At 35.5% G+C, this 22,125-nt stretch overlaps 2 protein-coding genes across 2 annotated transcripts; one reads left to right on the top strand and one right to left on the bottom strand.

Annotated features, from left to right (window-relative positions):
• Positions 1 to 13,360: 13,360 nt before the first annotated feature.
• On the top strand, positions 13,361 to 15,593 carry LOC114745280 (3-ketoacyl-CoA synthase 4). The gene is made up of 2 exons (XM_028933430.1): positions 13,361 to 14,792; positions 14,925 to 15,593. The coding sequence occupies exons 1-2, from the start codon at positions 13,730 to 13,732 to the stop codon at positions 15,392 to 15,394; spliced, it is 1,533 nt and encodes a 510-aa protein (XP_028789263.1). The 5' UTR covers positions 13,361 to 13,729; the 3' UTR covers positions 15,395 to 15,593.
• A 4,321-nt stretch (positions 15,594 to 19,914) lies between these two features.
• LOC114745278 (glycine-rich RNA-binding protein) lies at positions 19,915 to 21,051 on the bottom strand. Its single transcript, XM_028933429.1, has 2 exons — positions 20,845 to 21,051; positions 19,915 to 20,558 (listed from the first exon to the last, which is right to left on the bottom strand). The coding sequence occupies exons 1-2, from the start codon at positions 20,956 to 20,958 to the stop codon at positions 20,148 to 20,150; spliced, it is 525 nt and encodes a 174-aa protein (XP_028789262.1). The 5' UTR covers positions 20,959 to 21,051; the 3' UTR covers positions 19,915 to 20,147.
• Positions 21,052 to 22,125: the final 1,074 nt, after the last annotated feature.

The following is a 22,125-nucleotide window of genomic DNA, read 5'->3' on the forward strand; positions in this document are numbered from 1 at the left end:
CTCACACAGCTCACGAGAACAAAATTAGGTGAGAGCTTATCCCTAGCTGTATCTACGCCGGTTTGTTGAGTGAAAAACGGTAAACACGGGCGTGTGTGCTATCTATATCATAAAATCTGATCTGGTAAGTGCCTTAATTAGCAAGCTTGATCAATAATGTTAATAAAATAGTGATGTTTTGAGGAGAAAAGAACAAAGTAAAGATGAGGGAAATGAGGAGTATACCAACCCTAGAAACAAGGGGAAGGCGAAGGAGTTGGTAAGAGGTAATTAAGGCATATAGAGTAGAAGATGTGTTAAAAAGTGGAAGGTCCACTCACCAAATGTGTGTGAGACTGTTGTTATCTTATCCATTTGATGCGGACGCGAACTCATCTCATAATTGAGATCACCATATAGCCTTCTATCTCTGGCACGCAATCTATCTATCATATTATAATACTACCTCCGGTCCTTAATATAAGACCCCATTTGACTTTTTGTTTGGTCCTAATTATAAGATCCCAATCCATTTTTTCTCTCATATTTATGCATTTTTTTCCAAGATAGTCCTTCTAATAATGATAATTCTAGCAAATACACTTAATTAGCAAGGATATTTTAGAAATGACAATATTTATTTATTACAAATAACTAACTTAACCTACTTCTTTTCATCTTTCTTCCCTTATTCTACTTCCTCCACCTCCCATCCCATCTCTTTATATTTATCTATATGCCTTCTGGAATAATGAAGAACATATATATATATATATATATATATTAATGATTCATCAGAAGTGGAAGCTAGCTAGCTGCCAATGATGATGATACAGATGAACACCACATATGGGCTTCCTTCTGTATCTCTCTCTGAGATCAGTATTCCATCCCTGCAACTATTAATGGTCACATCACATCCATTATGTTGCTCTCAACTTTTGTTTTCTTTCTCAACTCAAAAAATAATGTTATCTGTATGTAAGTCTCAGAAATCATATTATACTATTAGGCAATAGATATCTATATATGGAGTTAGGTTTTTAGTAAGAGCCGTTTGTGCATGTGGTGTAGGTGCATGAACGAATGCATTTATAAATAAGTGAAGAGATGGGTCAAAAAGGCAGAGTGGTCAAAGGTTCAGAGAAAAAATCAGTATATGAATGTGTATATAATTACATGCATTATTATTACTTTGAAAAGACAAGTGGGGGGAAAAAAACATTGCCCACACTGGCTCCAGGTCCTTGCTCTGCCACTGTGAATGTGGTTGCTCCACTCCATTATTTAATGCCTCTACTAAAGACAATTCCCATATATACCTCCCCCAAAAATCGCCATATCCTCGGACTTTCCAATATATATATTCATCTTTTTCAGATAATTCTATGACATCACTTATTTCTTGATTTCCCAAAATGTGTTCTGAAAAATATGCGGTGGGATAATTTTGTTTTAACCCTATTTTTTCTGAACAATTTCTTTGGTTTCTCAGCTATACGGACCGTTTTTTTTTTTTTTTTTTTAAGAAACAACGGATTGGAACAAATAATGCATATGTAAGAAATAATTATCACCTATAAGCATGAATGGTCCATTTTCATACACACACACACACATATAATTCGAAGCAGTCCTCACTGTAAATAGGAATATTTTGATAAAAGAGTTTAAAAGTGGAATGCACTGTAAAGTATTAAGAAGTGTTCCTTTGCCTTTTCATAAATAGAAAGCAATGGACTATATTATATATTTCGAGTCCTTCCAGTTCATTGCCTTTACATATGTTTATATATGACTTAACAGCTACAGTTTCAAGCGCTGTACAAGAATATAAGAATAAGATCCAATACTGATACATGTGTGTGTGTACACACAGACCTTCATCAAACAGCACGCACATTCATCTCCCTCATTCCAGTACACATACATATGAGAATAAGATCCAATACTGGTACAACTGCTAGCTTTATGAGTCAGTAAATAAATCCATAGAGATAAGAGTAAGAGACAACATCACATGAAGGGGCTTTGGAGCAAGCATCAAGAACAAGGACATGACAATGCCATATGTTTGGAAAGATAGGTTTTTGAAGCGATATACGGCTTGAGAATATATATTTTGGACCGAAAGCTACAAGTGAAATGGGAAGAGAGGGGACCATAAGATCTCAAGCCACTGCTCTTAGAGTATCTTTGCCTTTCTTAATTAAAGAACAGCATATGGGTTTGCTCCCTTCATATATATGCGCATTAATACTATATATGTGTCTGTGTTCCCCTATCAAAATACTAAAGATCTAGCTTTATACCTTCATGTTACTCTCTAAGTATTCAATTTTTCCATCCTTATCTCTATTTGGCTGGCTCGCTAGGCACCAAATGGTATTAAACAAATGCCCTCGTTGGATTAAATAAATAGAAGAAATACAAGACCAGCATGATCAGCTTTCCTGATACATATATTTGCTCCATGCTCTGATGTTCCAAAAAGAAAATATCGTTTCCAAGTTAAACACCCCTTCTACATTTCGTGTCTTGTCTATAATAAATTATTGTTGCCTGTGATGATTAATAATTGCTATGATTTCTAATGATAAATATTTGATGAGGCAAACAAGTGATCATATTTAAGATTCTGTCTCCTCCTGAAGTCATTCATCTATTGAGTTTCCTTCAACTTACCTTTGCTGTTAGATGTCAGCCTCCACCTCTTGGACCCCATCTCCAACAAACACACATGTAGTGTTTCGTCAAGCAGATTTATTAAAGCAAATATGTTTTGATGAGTATTCTACCATTTGAAAAACTTGTCTAATTAATAAATTTCTCATTCACTACTTATGCAGTTTAGACTTGCATATACATGAATGTAAGCTTTTTTTTTTTTTTTTTAATTTTGAATGATTGTCTGATTGCTGATCATAGGGAAAGAACAAGTCCTTGAATAATATGATTATGCCTGGTTAGGTGTAAGCAAAGTCTATTTGATTTTGAGAGGGCCAGCTGTAGTGGGTGACATTTTATGATATTAAATAATATAATATATGCTTAAAGAAGGGTCTTTATGTCACTGAAGTACATCAGATCTTGGCAATATTAGATTTCTGCTTTCACAAGAGCTTCTCAGATGAAAAGAGCGTCCAATAATGATCTGCAATGGGGAAATCAGAGTCCACACTCCAGAAGCCTTGAGAAGATCACTTCTGAATCATTTAGTCAAGAAACAAAAATAAGAATGCGATCACTATGACTGCTTCTTTCTGCAATGATTCCCCATAAACTAGACTTGTTGCTATGAACATGTAAAGATTCACACACATAAAAGAAGAAAAGATCCTTTTTAAAAAAAAAATAAATTTAGTCTTTTGTTATAGTCTAGGGGTTCGGTGGTCCGCATGTGGTCACTTTCAAATTTGCCTTGGCCTTTCATAGCCTAATTGGAAAGCCCATCTTCAACAAGTTATGGTTGGTTTTAAATAAAACAGGTGGAAACTTGAAGGCTTAGCCCACTAAGCACAAAAATGGGATGAAATGACCAACAAATAGAGGCCTCTTATGAGACCCTTCTCAGGAAAACTTATCTTTTTACTATTGGATCTGCTGTAGATGGGGCTGATTTATTAGATTGTGTTCGCCATTTATTTCTCTTTGCTTTTGAAGGTGCTTAAACTTTTTTGCAATGAAGTGGGTAAAAGCAATCCTAGCTAGTCTTTACTAATTTAATACATAAGCCAGGATCCAAAAGCCCTTTTTTTTTTTTGGGAAAACAAGTCAATTGCAAAGGAGAAAAGGGGGGAAATAACAGCATCATGATGAAGCTTGGCCCTTGCATTCAAGTATCAATTGCCATAAGTAGTAATCAAATGATCAAGTGGCATGGCTAAACTTTCATATCTCAACCATAGCATCTCCTGAAAGAGACATATATTAATTAAAAACAGCATTTATTTGACACTTTCTCACTCTCCCCTTGTAGCTATACACCGGAATTCTACGTCCAACTTGCACAAATGATTACGGTTCAAGAGCAATATATTTGAGCTGATATGATTCTTGTTGTTTGGTTCCTAGAATTTGGAATCTTTATCTCTACTTATCCCTGAGAACCCTTACCAACAGATATATAACTTTTTCTCCTCATTTTTTTCTGTTTAGCAAGCTCCCTCCGGTCTATCTATCATCAAGGGAAGATTCTCTGCAAAATCTGCATAATGCTATTTGCAACAGATTTCCGGGACCGTGTGTGAGTGAGTAGTCTGATTCAAGGGGTCATGAACAGCCATAATTTATTTATTTCCATTTCTGACCTTCCTTGCCCAAAAATCTGGGACCTCTCCTCTTGAAAAGCAACTGCACTAATAACTCACAACCAACGTGACTCAAATTGTAGACCTTTAAGTGCGTTTAGGTTTAGGACCACTTCTCCATAGTTGACAAGTTCTCTTGAAAGGAATAAGCGATAAGAATCCAGCTGTTTTTACCATCATAATTTCTTAAGAAAAACATAACGCAGGAGTTCTTTGTCCCTGAATGATAGCCCATGGATAATTCCAACTTTTAAAAGGTTTATATTGAGACTTAAGACTGAAGGAGCAGCTTTTGGGGTAGAGGGGTACCCCCCCCCCCCGGGGAAAAGGTCCCAAAAAGATAAAAAGAAAAGCAGATTGATATCACGTCTGCATCAGCCTCACATTAGTGGTTCAACTATTTGACTAGTTCTTTGGTTCCATTTACATAAATCTCAACTCAACTGATTCACGTTTCTCATTTGATTGAAAGTACTAAAGATTTAGGGACTTTTCCCCCCTTGTGCAGTTTATACCTTAAAGTTTGAACATAAAATAATACAGTTAATTTTATATCACATATTCAGTTTTACCACAAAACCAACCTCTTAGGGTTAGCATACATGGAAGTTTTCTGTAATTATTAACTGTCAGCAAAACCTGTCTGGGTAAAATTGTTCTGAGTTAACATTACAAATTCAGTTGTGCACGTCTGAGTAAAATTTGCAAGAAAGTTCAGTAATTAAACTGATTTGACCAATGAGTATATACTGCTGCAATCTCCTTTCTTTCGTGGTTCTTTTATTTTATACAACTATACCGAAGTTATTTACCATAATCTATCTTCATTTGTCATTTCTTTTTTTTCTGTCTTTTCATATTCCTTTCTTCTTCAACTTTAAGCCTCTTAATGCTGAACAAAATCAATGCCTTCAAATTTGGAACCAGATTCATCTGACTTTTGGGGAATTCAGATTCGCTCCACACTCATTTAAAAGCAGCAGAAAGCACAGTCCCACTATCTGAGCTTGTGAGTGAGAGTGGAAACAGAAGAGTGATGGCATCATTATCGTCATCAAGTTCAGTGAGGAAAGAGAATGATTCAGAGAGGTGTTTTTGGACAGAGAAGCAGAACAAGGCATTTGAGAAGGCACTGGCAAAGTACGATGAGGATACACCAGAAAGGTGGGAGAATGTAGCAAGAGAAGTTGGTGGTGGCAAATCTGCACAACAAGTTCAAAGACAATATCAGATCCTATTGCATGATCTCTCACACATTGAATCTGGAAGTGTTCCTATTCCCAATTATAAACCTCCATGACCTTCCTCCATGGTTCATCAGCACTCAGCAGGACAGGTAATTCACTTCTCTTCCGCAACTCAAGTTGCTTTTTATTTTTTTACTGGTTTGACTCTTCTTTTTTTTTCTTTTTAATTCATGAAGGAAATTATAGTTCTGTTTCAAGCTATAGTTTTTTTAGTTAGGATAGTTATTTTAGCCAATGGCTTCTGTTATATGACATTTTTTTTTATTTTGTTTCAATTTACTGTTACGTAAATAAATTGGGAAATAAGGAAGGAGAAAGAAAATAATGAGCTTTTCTTATTTTGATGACCCTCTCTTTTAGACTTTGATATACTCTTAACTACGATTTCTCTATTTTTGATCTTGAGGCTGTCGTGCTCATGGAGTTTTCTCTACTCCTTTTATTTGCAAATATAAACTCATGGGCTTTTGAAGCATCTTCGGCTGAATTAATGGGAAGCAGTGGCCCTATGTTATCAGCAGCAATATGTTTGTTTTCCCTTGTCAAAAAAAAAAATTAAAAAAATCACTGTAATAAATTACCATAGCCACAAGAAGTGTAAAAAAGAATCATATTTTCCTGTAAAAATGGTGAAGTTAACTAGAACGACGCGCATGTAGTTTCGTGTGCTGAAAATCTTTTATCGTGCATGAATGAACCAGAGAACATTACATGCCGATAAGCTCTAGGCAAGAAAATTAAATACAACTAGATTTCCCCAGGTTCATTTCATTCTAATAGATATACAGAGATTTGATATTTACAAGTTTAACCGATAAATGACTTAACTTAGACTTTTTTTCTCTAAAGTATAGGTATTATCCTATTAAAAGCAATCTCATTCAAAATACTATCGAGTACTAAATATGAATAGCTCTCTCAGTAGAAATTCGAACTTAACTCAAACATATGAATATGAACTTATTAAATTTTACTTGTATTAAATTCAGAAACCCATCTGTATTAACTTGTTTAATTTCCCGAATGGGCTCTTTGGCCCAACCTTGCTCTCATTTCCTACGGCTCCCCTCACATTGGGCCTAAGAGTCATGATCCTTCTAAGTTTTATTGTGAACCTTTCTATTTGTTTTTTCCAATAATAGCCTCATATAGAGCTGGAAATAGAGTTCTCGCAAACCAACAGTTAAATGGGTTGATGGCCGAGAAGGGAGAAAAACAATTATATGGCATGAAGGGGCGGTTAAGGAGAATTTTTTTTATTTGTTATTACTTATTCTGTTGTATTTTTTGTTACTTCTTTGTCAATTAAAACAAATCATGATTAGTCTTCATTACTTAATTTCTGAAGCAAATCAGTCCTTCCTTTTGTATGTCTACATTTGATCAGACCAAAATGTCCATGATTTTAATTTTTAAAAAACAAGTAGTAATTTTTAACTTACGCATGCACTGTATCTGTGACTCTCCAATATTATATAAAAGAATTAATATGACTATCGAGTTTAAGCGAATTGGATCACAGAGGCCTATCAAAATTAGGGCATACTTTCAATGTACATACAAATCGCTCATTGATAAGACCCTCACATTAGCACAATCCTTTACTAATTGAATTAACTTTTGCTGGCTATATAAAACACTTAGTATATAACAAGTCACAGGGATGAATTATTAAATTTATAGCAGGCCATGCAAGCGATTCATGAGTTGTTAAAATATGATTAATTCCTGAAACTTCGAGCTGACATGGAACCTGACTTTCAGCTTATGGCTGGCGTAGATCAGTTTTTCAATGAATAAATTACCAATGTACAACAATACATAGCTTACGGAGTAAATGAAGAAAACTGTTGTTTGCTTACCAAGAAAGAAAGAAAGAAAAGAAGAAAACTTGCCGAACTAGAGAAAGTGATCTCAGTTTTAATTGCATTCACCATTGATGAATGAAAAAGCATTGGGTGAAGAACGTACACATGAAAGCTCCATCTGTTTGGCCTCTTCTTCAGAACAAACACCACTCTTGACCCTTCATGGCAAAAGTCAGGGATGAAATTTCCTCCTTGCGTGTAAATGTGGCACATGAACTGTACTCCAAAATTCACCAACCTAATCAATCCCTCAAATTTCAAAACCAGTATTTCACAAGTGTTTCGTGTGCTTTGTATCGGAAAATTAAACTTATACCAAGTGACATATATTGATGTTTAAGAGCAGCTAATCATTTATTTAATTTTTATCATCTTGATTCAATTACAATTCACTCTTTGAAATTTTAGTTATTTAGTCGGTTTATTCTCGTACTTTTCAGCTGGATTACAACTTAATTCTTAAGAGATTATATATTTTTTTTTTATGCAAGTGTAGGGAACAACATATTAAAAGTGTAAAATTTGATGGAGGAGTTAAGAACTCAAACTTAAAATTTAGTTGTAACCAAATTAAAACTATAATCCACATGTTAAATAAAAAATAACGTGTTGGATTCTATTTATAATTTCATGTTGTTAATACCTACTCATTTGATCAAAAATGATACTCCTTCAATTTTTAATATAAGGCTTGATTAGACAGTTGATATTGGTCCTACATGTAAGACGTATTTCACAAGTCTACTAATTTTTTCTTAAATTGACCCTATTGATATTTCCCAAACAATAATTAAATAGAAAAGGGAGGAAAAGAATTAAGAAAAATATTAGGATGTTTTAAAAAGACATATCATATTAATTAATTTAACTAATATTTTTAATCTATTTAAATTAGTTTAGTTGATAATGTTTTATATCAACGTTATCCTGAGGGTAACATCAATCTCTTTCACACGAAGGATGTGGCTGTTCAAAGAATATCCTTTCCTTGCTGGGCTGGAGATGCTTCACTGTCCGTTCATACGTTACGGACGTAATGAAAACGACCAGACCAGAACCAAATCTTGAAGGTGGCAATTAATGAGTGGTGTGTTTATTATTTATATACTCTTCCGATTTTTAATATAAAACCATTTAATCAATTTGATTATATTAAAAAAAGTTACGTGAATTAGTTAATAATAAGAAATATAACATGTTTTTTTTAAAATACTATAATTATCTTTCTTAATATCCTTTTTTTATGTTTTAATTGATTATGGTTGATGGACTATCAATAGAGGTAATTTAGAAAAAATTAATAAATGTGATAAATAAGTCTTATATTTAGGATCAAAATCAACTCAATAATTATGTCTTATATTAAAACCAGAAAGAGTATATATGAATTAATTAATAATTAATGGAGCAATGTTGTGAAAAACGTTTGAATATCGGCATATGGGATGAGATCATGTAAAGTTGCTTTTCCAATACACACGCGCGCACACTGGGATGGGATTTCTTATTCTTTCTGTTGGGCTTTGATTATTGGGAGATAAAATAAGATAAACCCCCAACAGCCTCAATTACTCCTCTTCTTTCTTTCTTTTTTCGACTGAAGGTTCACTTGCGTTTGATTTGGAACAAAAGAAGACAGAAAAAGAGAAGACAAATGAGGTTAATTATTAGCTGAGGTTCGACCTTCTCAGAGCAACAGTACGCCATCACATTACTGATCGCCTGATCCCCATTTGAGATCCACCTGTGGGCTTTTTTTTCCCCCTCTTATTTATAAATCATTTTATTAAATTTTTAGTATGAATGTACTATTTCATCCTTTATTTATTATAGTGTAGATAGTTATTGTTTTAAAAGGTGTATATATTAAGTAGAAATAAAATTGAAAATTTGTTATATTTTAATGAAGAATTAATGTATTTTAAGGTTTTTCTTGATTTGTATGAAACATATTGAATGCCTGAGAGTGTCTTATAAATATGATGACATAGGAGTATTTTGGTTTTATTAACTTAGTCTACCAAGAAGACGACAGTTATTAATGGTAATTGAATTTAAAAAGAGAGGGCTTTTAATAAAAAGGAGTCCATTTTAAGAGCTATATATATGTGTGTGACTCTGTGTGTGGATAACATTTAGAAGAAAAAAAAAAGGCCCAAATTTATGATAAACAGTAGACACCTCCTCCACGCAGGGGGTCCATTTTCGTCGGAGCACAGGAGTCACCCACAAGTCATAACTCATAAGGGAGACTGACTGGTATACTACTACATGGCAAAAAATATTAATAATTGATACTCATCCGGTTCTTAATATAGGACATAATTATTGAGTTGATTTTGATCCTAAATTAAGATTCATTTCTCATATTTATCAATTTTCTTTAAATTACCCCTATTAATACTCCCTCAACCATAATCAAGTAGAAGAGAGAGATTGGGTATTACGAAAGATGATTACGGTGTTCTAGAAAAAACGTGTCACGTTTCTTATAATTAGCTAACTTACCTAACTTCCTTAATCTAATTAAATTAGTTAAATAGGTCTTACATTAAAGACCAGAGAAATATTTTGACAAGGACAAAAAAATCCTATTTAATCTCAAAATAACAAAAATGTAAATTTGAGATGTCATAACCTTTACATAATAGTCCGGTCATTTTTGCAATTATCAAAGCCACCTATTTCGGGCTGCAGGCCAGGTGTCATAGATGGTGCCCATAAGGAAGATGAAGCCATTGGGCGTGCAATTCTTCGTTCCAAATTAGAAATGAACAGAAGTGTCTGTGTTGTGTAGAATTAAAATAGGATTAATTGAATTGAGGAAGTTAGCAATTTGGTGGATGAACCGTGTATATCCGCGTCACATCATTGTTTGGACTTTGGACACAATGTATCAGAAAACAATGAGTAACACCACACACAGCACTTGTCTTTTTCTATAACATAGCCTATTCACAACACACGTACACACAGAAAAATACATAGCGATAAACACACGTATACAATCTTGGGTGTGTGCTGGAAAGCCCCAAAAAAAAAACTTGGGTTGAGAGTGGAAGCAGGCAATGCAAGGCGAGGCCTTTTAAACTAATTTGTTTTATTTATAAATTGATATATAATTTAATGAGGCGTAGCATGTGTTATAATTAAATAATTTAGTAATTTTTTTTTGTCTTTCTAAATCAGTCAACTAGGTATTATAAGATTTAATTTATAGATAATACTTACATCAAATTCTTTATATCCATTATATACTACTCATATATTTTATTTTTTAAAATACCAGTATTCAATAAAATTTAATTATAATTTCACGTGAAATTTTTTGTTATAAAAAAGAAGACACGTTGCCGTTGATGAGGATGATGTTAATGCAGAATTGGCAGCTTCCGGCTTCCGCATAGCTCTAGAAACAAGAAGGCAGTTAATTGAATAAAATTGAGAAATAATTGGAATGCAGAGAGACATGCCAGTTGGGAAGGGAATTATAAAAGGAAGGAGGGTCAGAGAAGGCGATGATGTTGCCTCCTCGTTTGCTTTGATTCAGACTTTTGACTTTGACCACAAATTTTAAAACCTAATAGTCTTCGCCCCTTCATCCATGTGACCTCATGGCCATATCATTCCCCTCTTATCTTCATCCCTTCATTTCTTTTTGCTTTTGAATTTAAATGTTTTAACTTTAATTTCTTAAATTATAGGGTAAGTTATAATATATCCAATGGCCTATATGATTAGGGCTGAGCAATGGGCGGGATGGGCTAACCCGAAGGTTAGCCCATAGCCCGCCCATTTATTCATAAATGGGCATGAGCTAACTCATAACCCGGTAGTAACCCATTTAGCCCGTATTAAATGGGTTACGGGGCAGCCCGTTTGGGCTAACCGGGTTACGGGGTAACCCATTTATTTTTTTAAATTTTTTTTCAGTATAGTTATTTTTTATATGTAACCTTATGAAGCTGTCAATAAATTTTGCATGCCAAATAGCAAATCAAATATGAAATAACATCAATCATATCCAATCACACAACCTCACTTAGATTTGCAAACAATCAAAGTATGATAAAATCATAAAAGTAGTCACCAATCATAAAGTCTCATAAACATTGAAAGTTCCAACTTTCACCTAAAGGATAAAATAAAAGCTTAGACAAGCATGAAGGTTTGATAAAAGATGAATGAGAAACAATATCATCAATTAAATGAAGAATAAAAATATTTTTTAAAAATTAAAACTTAAACGGGCGGGTATGGGCAGCCCAATACCTTGCCCATAGCCCAACCCGTTTAATGGGCTACCTTGCCCATTTAAGCCCACCCGTTTATAATCTCTTATTTGGGCTAATTGGGCAGGCTTAAATAGACAAAAATTTCATGGGTTATAGGCGGGCTAGCGGGTAATGGGTTTGTTACTCACCCCTATATATGATCATATATAGAGAAACAGGAGGTTATAAATCTGAGTTGAAAATGTGTCTTTGGAAATTCCAGGTGCATAGCGTTATTATTTGACCGGTAACTTCTTTTTTTCTTTTTTTTTTGCCAACATTATTTGACCGCTAACAATTGTTTGAAAAATCATTCTATTTTATCTTAATCAAATCCTATTTGTGATTGCGATATCTTTTTTGAAAAAATAAAATAAAAAAAGTTACGGAGGCACGCGCGCGAGGTTAGGGTGAAACCTAATGGCCAAGGGTGGTCAAAGCATGATGAATGGTGTTTGTGGGTGGCTTCACTGGGCTTTGTTGATAATGGAAGGGTCGCTTCCCCACTCCGTGTGCTTTCCAGTTTTTGCTTTTGGATTTTTCGAAAACAATCAACCCTAATTGAACACCCCCCGGTATGCTACCTCCTCCGGTGCTAATTATAAAAACTAATCGACTAGTTTGAAAAAATTAAAAAAATAAATTAAGTTAATTACTTGTAATGAATAAATGTTATCTTTTTTAAAATATTCTTGTTAATCAAGTGTATTGTCTAGAACTATCATTATTAGAAGAATTTTTTTAGAAAAAAATATATAAATACGATAGACAAAGTAGATTGAGATCTTATATTTAGGACCAAAATAAAAATTAAACAAGATCTTATATTAATTACCGGAAGAAGTACTATCATAACCAAAATAACATATTACCATCCCTATATTACGCGTTCCTTCTTTCTCCCAAAGAGACAGTAGCCACTTCTTTTGCTCTCATACCTTCACTTTTTTCTTTTTCTTTTTTTTTTTTTTTTAAATATAGAACTAGAAAGAGCTTGTCTGCAGCAGAGCCTTGGGGGATGAAATCTGGAGATCTTGTTATGAATACAACGTGCTAAATGATATTTAAAATAAAACATGACTCCAATACAGATTTGATTTGATTTGAAAGTTTTCACTTAGCAATAATATTGTTTTAAGATTTTTTTATTCAAGATTAACCCACAAGTATTAAAATTGAGCAATATTGTCATCTACAGTTAGAAATATTAATAATTAATATTAATTTTTTAATGGGATGAGATAATATTGATACGGTTGTAAACTTTCAGGATATTATTTTTTTAAAAAAAATTAAGAATAAATTTGTATCTTACTTCATAATATACAGATCATCATATTACATAATACTCCTCCGGTCCTAATTATAAGACCCAATTGACTTATTTGAGGAGATTAAGGAAGTAAGTTAAGTTGGTTATTTATAATAAATAAGTGTTGTCATTCCTAAAATATCCTTGCTAATTAAGTATATTGGTTAAAACTATCATTATTAGAAGGATTATCTTCGAAAAAAATGCATAAATATAAGAGACAAAATGGATTGGGTCTTATAATTAGGACCAAATAAAAAGTCAAATTGGATCTTATAATAAGGACCGGAAGAGTATTAATTTTATAATATTACACATATGGGGGAAAAAATTGCGAGCACAAGTGACCCTTTTACTTGGAATCAGGGGACGCCGTGAGCGGGGGTGGCCAGATAAGGACAGTTGCAGAGGGAGAGGAGAGAGATTGGCGAGAGAGATAACTGAAGCAAAATAAGCAAACAGGGCGCCTGCTCCATCTTCCTCTCGCAGTCGCAGACCGCTTCCTTAATCTCTTCGACTTTTTTGTATCGTACCACCTGGTCTCTTCTCTTTTCCTTCACCTGGTTGTCGTTCTAGTTGTATCCACCCCCACCAACATTTCTTCCCCCTCTTCTTCTTCCTCTCTCTATATATATACTCACATATCCTCACGCCTTGATAAATCATAACACCCATCTCCGATTTGCTTCTATCCACACCCTAATTCCCAGATTTTTCACTCATATTTACTCAATTCAAGATGAGTTCTGATCCCCCTGCCGCCGCCGTCAACGTTGGTGTTCCTGTTCATACCTCCTCCCGGAGACTGCCCGACTTCTTACAGAGCGTCAATCTCAAGTACGTCAAGCTTGGCTACCATTACTTGATGACCCATTTGTTGACCCTCCTGTTGATCCCGCTTGGCGCCGTCATTTTTGTCCAAGCTTCTCAGACGAACCCTGACGACCTTCGCGACCTCTGGCTCCACCTCCAGTACAACCTCGTCACTGTCATCGCCTGCTCCGCTTTTCTGGTTTTCGGATCCACCGTTTACATCATGACCCGACCCAGATCCGTTTACCTCGTGGACTTCTCCTGCTACCGCCCCCCTTCGCATCTCCAGGCGAAATTCACTCAGTTCATGGAACACTCGAGGCTCACCGGCGACTTCGACGAGTCCTCCCTCGAGTTTCAGCGTAAGATTCTGGAACGTTCCGGGTTAGGGGAAGAAACGTGCGTTCCAGAAGCTATGCATCACATACCCCCCAGGCCCTCCATGGCGGCTGCAAGAGAGGAAGCAGAACAGGTGATGTTCGGAGCATTAGACAACCTATTCGCGAACACTCACGTCAAGCCCAAAGACATCGGAATTCTCGTGGTGAATTGCAGCTTGTTCAATCCGACGCCGTCGCTTTCAGCGATGATAGTGAACAAGTACAAATTAAGAGGGAACATCAGAAGCTTCAATCTGGGAGGCATGGGATGTAGTGCAGGGGTCATAGCCATTGATCTGGCCAAAGATATGCTTCAAGTTCATAGGAACACGTACGCCGTTGTGGTCAGCACTGAGAACATCACCCAGAATTGGTATTTCGGGAACAAGAAATCGATGTTGATCCCAAATTGCTTGTTTCGCGTTGGTGGGGCTGCCATTTTGTTATCAAACAAAGAATCAGATAAGAGAAGATCCAAGTACAAGCTTGTTCATGTGGTGAGAACTCATAAAGGAGCAGATGATAAAGCTTTCAAATGTGTGTATCAGGAACAAGACGGAGCAGGCAAAACAGGGGTTTCTCTCTCGAAAGATCTCATGGCCATTGCAGGTACCTCCGCTCACATTAATTGATTCCATCTTTTCTGCATGGTTCGCCTAATAATAGATATGAATATGTAAAGAACGTTTGTTTCAATCAAAGTCAAGAACAGATTAGAGCAATGAAAATTGGCAATTACAGGAGGAGCACTGAAGACAAACATAACAACACTGGGTCCTCTGGTTCTACCAATCAGCGAGCAGCTTCTGTTCTTCGCGACATTAATGGCGAAGAAGATATTCAAGGCGAAACTAAACGCATACATACCAGACTTCAAGCTGGCGTTCGATCATTTCTGCATCCACGCCGGCGGGAGAGCAGTGATCGACGAGCTGGAGAAGAATCTGGATCTTGAACCGCAACACGTGGAAGCTTCGAGAATGACGCTTCACAGATTCGGCAACACATCGTCGAGCTCAATCTGGTACGAATTGGCATACACAGAAGCTAAAGGAAGAATGAGGAAAGGGAATAGGGTCTGGCAAATCGCGTTCGGGAGCGGATTCAAGTGTAACAGCGCTGTGTGGAAGGCTCTGCGAAACGTGAAGCCATCGCCCAAGAGTCCATGGGAGGATTGCATCCACAGGTACCCTGTTCCGATTCTTTCCTAAGATTTAATTAATTAAATGGAAATTAATATAATTACTTGTACGCAGTAGTAATCGATTGATCATTCGTGATTGATGATGGGGTTCTATGTAGGATTTATTGCTTCTCATCACAATCCCCAGCTGTATCATTACCACATTATTTTGTTCACTGTTACGCAGTTTTGTGTTCATCATTAATGTGTTGTACTATTATCATGCATGTATTTATTGATTTTTTTTTTGCCACTTTTAACGTCAGATTATGCGCATTCACTTTTGCGATATTCAATTGATGGTTTATTAAATCCGTTGGTGTAATGTATTTAAAATTTCAATTCTTAGATAAAATTGTATTCAGCTCAATGAAGTAAAATATAATATACTTAGATGTGATTTCTCGTATATTATTATACTGTTTATAAATTAGAAAGAATTATAATAAGATCCCAAACAATTTATAAATTAGGAAGAATTATAATAAGATCCCAAACAAAAAAACAATTAAAAAACAAGTTTCAAAGGTTGTCATTCTTACTGTAGGACTTGTTATTATAGGCTGTTGAGAACTTGAGATTGTTATTGGGATCTTTTGATAATTTTTTTTTTTATGTGAAGTTTGATTGTAATTCTCCTTGTAAATTATAAATATAGTGTGACTTGTTAGTTTTGGACTCCAAAGTAAATTTACTATTGGAGGACTGCAAAGTTGTGTGGATTAGGGGATGTCGTTATTAATTCAAGAAAGGCGGATTACGGTATAAAAAGGGCGCCAAAGTTGCAGATCTGTTATGATGTCAATCTTAACCCTTAAGCATATCAATATGAAAAACTGTTCATTGTCAGAAAAAGTTCTTTTTTTATATATATAAAAATTAAAATAATAAAAAAAAAAAGGCATCTTCTGTTGCAACTTAATTGTAAAAAAGCACATGGCCAGCCTTGCCCTTCACTTATGTACGACTTTCAGGCTTCCATTCCTCCATGGCTATGGTGTGCCCTCCAATTATTACCATCCAGAATGAGATTCCGCTGTCATTCTCTTTTCATTTTCATTTTTTTTTCTTTTTTGACGCACAGAGGATAACAAAAATACCATTCCTTCAGTTTTTTTTTTTTTTAATGGAAACAACAATATTGCTGATCATCCATGAATATTACAGCATTCTTTTACCAATTAACAGTGAAGCCTGATGTAAAGAAAGCCTTCCTTCATTGATTCAACTCATGAGGCTTCTCCTCCTCCCCCTGTTTCCTTTCTTCAAGAGACGCGTGAATCTCTATATTAACAATTATTGAAAAGAAAGATTAAAACTTATTAAATGATAGTCTCAAAGACGTAATGCCATAAAACAAGGTATTCATGATCTTGCTTGATCGAAAAGCAAGCAAGCAGAACTAAAAATTATAATATTTTCTTGCCTCCGAACAGACTGCATATAAAAATTAATTGTGGAACCCAATATGGAAAAAAAAAAATTATTTTCGCCTCCGCCGCATGATAAAACTTGATAAAGAAGAGTGTAAATGAACGAAGAGGTGGGCCGCCAGTGGCTTATTAGGCAATCAAATATGGGTCAATCCCTTGAGGGAAGATCGATTGGGTTGATGGCCCAATGGTCATCATTGGAGGCCCATTAGAATGGAATTGGGCCTTGGTAGTGATGCCCACTGGAGTGACAGACCGAGGGTTTCGACCTACCATTCTCTCATTAAAATCAAGGGGCAGAAGTCGTAAGCCTTTGGGCGAAATAGGGAACGGAAACGACAGAGCCTTATTAGTTTTCCGCAGGGAATGATGTGTTTATGAATTGGATTCACATTTTCATGGAAAGAAGACAATAAAATATTCTAAAAATTGTTAAAGGATAAATTTTTTAAAATTTCAATTCAGATCTTTTGAACTATTTTAAAATTTTCAAATCCTATAAAATTACTCAGATGTTTTACTTTTTTTTTTTTTTAAATATTGTCACCTCAGCACTTCTGGCCGTTGAAGCTCCAGTGCCACTAACCCTGCTGGTGCCCAACCGCCGGTTGCTGGAGCTTCAATGACAACTCTTTCTTATATATTAATTATTCTTTTTTAGCTACTAACTACATTTGTTTTTTGAATTTTGATAACTACTCTTATTTAACTACTGACTATTTTAATATTGTGACTGATTGCTTTTATTTTTTAAATTTTGATGACTACTCTTATTTAGTTATTAAATACTTTAGTTTCGCTATTGATTATTTTTGTTTCAAAAATTCAAAAAATATATTAAATGTTGGAAATCTAGTTACTTTTTATTTAATTATTTACTACTCTTATGTAGTTAATAATTATATAAAAGTAGTTATCAAAACTTTAAAAACAAAAGTAGCTAATAGTTAAATTAGGATAGTCAATAATTATATGAAAATAGTCAATGACAATAAAATAGTATTATCATTTCATAATATTTTAAAATTTCAAAATAGTACAAAGAGTTTGATTTGGGATTTTAAAATTCACTTATCCTAATTTGTCTTTTAGTATTTTTGAAGATATTTTAGTGTCTTTTTTTTAATTTTAATATTCAAACTCAGGCACATTTTTCACGTATTACGCTGCATGAGGCTTGTGAGTATTACAAATTACTATGAATTTTTAAATTTCTTATCCGTATGAATTTTATTTTGCATTTAGTAGAATGAAGTTTGTTGCTTCTTGTCAAATATTAATTTTGTATGTTCTTATGAGTATTTTACTATTAAAAATTATACTATCGAGGCTGCCGGGCCACTTCGCGTCTTCGCCTCATATAGTCATATTCCCCAAGGCAAACCACTCGGCAGTTTTTTTTTTTTTTTCCGGCCAACAAACCACTCGGCAGTTGGTAATGTAGTTGTGTCCAAAATAGAAAAGGCAGTTACCCGTGCAGTAGTATAGGAGGGCGAAATTAAAAGAATTTAATCAAGAAAATAAAACATAAATATCAAATTAAAAGTGAGAAAATTTTAGATAAAGCCTTCCGAATATACATAATTCTAGATTGGGTTCTGGAATTGTATAAATGACAGAGAGGGTCAATGATCCAATCTGTCATTTGTAAAATTAAGAAGAATCGACAATTTTGTCCTCATCTGTATTCATTCATTATAATAATTTAAGGAATCACTATAAGGGTTTAGGTGTTACCTAGATTCATGTAGAGAATAATTACTTATTTTTTCATTGTCAAGAATGCCACATAAGAGAGTGCCTTGTTATTAACTACAACTAATCATGTAATCACTAGAACAATGTAAATGTTACATAGATTCGTTTAAAGAATAACTACTCACTTTTGCCTTCATTTATATTCATCATTACAATAATTTAAGAAATCACTATAAAGATTTAGGTGTTATCTAGATTTATGTAGAAAATAACTACTCATTTTTTCATAGTCAAGAAATACCCCATGAGAAGATGCCTTGTTATTACCTATAACTTATCATGTAATAACTAGAACATTTTAAATGTTACCTAGATTCGTTTAGAGAATAACTACTCACTTTTATTTAATCAGAACAAAATTGTCAATTTCTCTTAATTTTACAAATAACAGATTGAGTCATTGACCTTTTCTGTCATTTACACAGTTTCAAGACCCAATCTGAAATTGTATATATTTTAAGAGCTTTATCTGGAATTTTTCCATTAAAAATTGAAAGGAAATATAAGTCAACATGTGTCGCCCTTCAAATTTCAATATTTTTTTAATTTTATTCCTACTTAGTATACAATATCAACGTAATAATAATTGCCGACTAAAGTTGTATGTTCATCTATAAGATCAAGTTTTTCTTTTGGGGCCTGAATTCCAAACAGCTAATTGACGCGTCCCACTCTAAAATGATTTTTAAAGGAATATCTTTTATTAATTAGAAATTGTACACATTTTAAATTAAAAATCTTCCCAAGCCGTGTGACATCCTGCATTCCTGGATTCCTGAATCCTGATTCGCGCTTTTGCTCTTTTTCCACAGAAGTGACCCCCACAGATTGCAATCAAATAAGTGATTTTATAATTTACAAAATAAATATATAAAAAAAATTATCTTAATTTGTCAAAAAATACTTCCCAAAAAACACTGTTTTCCTAACACCCTCTTAATTTGTAGACAGAACGCGCTATATGTGCCGCCATCTTAAAACCCTGCTTCGCATGCTCACCAGTTAACAGAGAGACTCCTTTCATTATCTTCTTTTTTTCGTGTGCCCAATATTTTCCCTCTCGTATCGTGTATTAACATTGACTTTTCCTTGTCTGCTAAAGGGGTTCAAAATCAGATACCCATAAGCCCCATAATCTAATGCACCAGACGGCTGTTAAGACCGGTGAGACTAGCGAATACTTTGGTTTGCCCCCAAGATTTCTGTCAAGATATTATTCCCCTTGGGGTTTAATCAGAAATTTATGCTTCAGGATATTCTCAGGAAGACCCTCTCTTGGTCGCCTCTTAAACGACAGATTTTAAGCGTCAGAAGCCAGCCAAATTCAACGTAAAATAAACCAATTATAATAGTGCTCTGAAGAAATTCTGAATTTCTGACTATATTGATCGCTTATAAACAGCCAGTACACAATTCAGAGGTCAAAAAACGAGAACCACAGGAACACGAACCCATATCGGAAATATCGGAAACCAGGACATCGGAACAACCAGAAGTAACCACTAGAACAGAATTAGAAACCCCACCCCAACCCACAGATCCCTCGAACTCGGAACTCAAAACAGCTGATACTAACGACATCTGAGAAGCCTAGCTCCTCCAGCTTCCGTCAGAAGCACCTCCGCCTCTGGAGTACCGAGATCCACCGTCGCCATAACCACGGTCACGCCCACCGCCATAACCACCACCGTAGCCGCCACCGCCTCCACCGTAGCCTCCGCCGCCGTTACGGTTGTATCCACCTTCACGGCGGCCTCCACCCCCGCCCCCGTATCCGCCTCCACCACGGCTATATCCACCACCTCCGTAGCCTCCGCCACTGCCATACCCACCGCCTCCACCGCCACCTCGGCCCCGGGATTGAGCCTCGTTCACAGTAATATTACGGCCATCAAGGTCCTGGCCGTTCATTCCCTCGATAGCATCTCTCATGGACTGCTCAGACGAGAAGGTTACGAATCCGAACCCTCTCGACCTGCCAGTCTCGCGGTCGTTAATAACCTGTATCAAAATCCAGAGTCTCGCGTCAGATCTAGCACAAAGAACACCAAAACCAGATCCAGCAAAACCAAAGGAAATAAAACGCATCAAAATCGATCGATCTCCGCCTTTGGCACAAAGATGAAGATGAACGTACCGATTGGTGTGAGTAATAAAAGAATCAAGACAGTAACACAAAGATGAGAGATCAAGTAGTAACGCAAACAGATCAGAGAACACAGATCAGATGGGATCCAGAAAATCCAAATCCGCATCGTGTCAGATCCGATCCCTGCAACAAACGGACCTTCGATTCGACGATTTCGCCAAAGGGAGCAAAGGCCTTCTCAAGGGCCTCGCTGTCGGTAGCCCATGCGAGCCCCCCGACGAAGCACCTAAATTCAACTTCAGCAGACGCCATAGATCTGAGAAAATGAGTCGAAACCCTAGAAAACGAGGACAGAAAGGGAAACAAAGGAGGATTAGCTAGAATCCACCTAATGAAGAGAGCACGAAGAGAAGTTGTGAACCCAAAGCCGATTATATAGCCGGGGATTTTTTAACTATAGTTAATTAAGGAGAACAGAGTCCCGGTCCCATACGGCTAGAGTACTAACTAGGGTTAGATCAACGGCCGGTTATTGGCCTATTTGCAAGGCGTTGTTTGGTTGCAGATTTTTAAAGCTATTATTATTACGGCGTAGCCAACACCCCCCGCCCGGGGGTGTTATTGGCGGTACTGTTGTAGTGCTGGTATTGCTCGTCTTGATAAATAAAATAAAATCTCTGATATCAACCATTTAAATATTTTTCAATATTTTTTTCATTTGTACATGATGTGTTTTGATAAGCTTGCTCAAAATCATCACAGATCGCAGACCATGGATGAATATTTGATTCCAGCTGAATTTAGGGTCTAGTCAATTATCAATCAATCATGAATTAAAATTGGATATACTGTGCGCAGAATCAGATGGCTACACCGGTGGTGTTGTTAGGGATGGATTCTGAATCCCGACTGGTGAACACCTCCCTTGCCACGTGGAGTTTGAACAGATCAACAATAGGGAGAAAGAGGGAAAAGTACGCACGTGTGATCAGTGACGAGATGGAAAAAAATAGTGTTTTCTTCCAATTAGGGTCAGTGATTACTAGGAGTTTTATTTAAATTATTAGAGAAAGGGATTAGTTGTGAGATAAAACCGGGAAAAACTGGGAAAGTGGGTCCCAAAGTCACGTGACAAGGCTGCAAAGGCGGTGGATTCGAGACGTCGACAACAACAGCAGGAGATATTTTACTGTTCCAAAATATCTGACGCTTCTTCCCATAAAATATCTTATCCGTTCAAGTACAATTTTGCCCCCAGCACCATGCGAATTTCTCTTCTACCCTGACTCCCCTCTGACCCTGAGGTAAGAAATTCGGATAGGATTACGCTTTCCTTGAGGGAAAAATGAAAAAAAAATAAAAAATTATTAAATCTTAAATCAGATTTAGTAATAATGCTTTATTTAGTATTAACAATAACAAATTTTTATTAATATTTTTATTTATTATTTAGTGATTTTTAGTTTATTGGAATCAATA

This window comes from Neltuma alba, unplaced genomic scaffold (assembly GCF_004799145.2).
Source record: "Neltuma alba isolate B1F8T4 unplaced genomic scaffold, ASM479914v2 tig00004589_pilon, whole genome shotgun sequence".
Taxonomy (NCBI): Eukaryota; Viridiplantae; Streptophyta; class Magnoliopsida; order Fabales; family Fabaceae; genus Neltuma; species Neltuma alba.

Coding starts and splice junctions, on each gene's coding strand:
- LOC114745280 (XM_028933430.1), top strand. CDS start 13,730: ATGAGTTCTGATCCCCCTGCCGCCGCCGTCAACGTTGGTGTTCCTGTT. Junction 14,793..14,924: donor AGATCTCATGGCCATTGCAG/GTACCTCCGCTC, acceptor TGGCAATTACAG/GAGGAGCACTGAAGACAAAC.
- LOC114745278 (XM_028933429.1), bottom strand. CDS start 20,958: ATGGCGTCTGCTGAAGTTGAATTTAGGTGCTTCGTCGGGGGGCTCGCA. Junction 20,559..20,844: donor GCGAAATCGTCGAATCGAAG/GTCCGTTTGTTG, acceptor ATTTTGATACAG/GTTATTAACGACCGCGAGAC.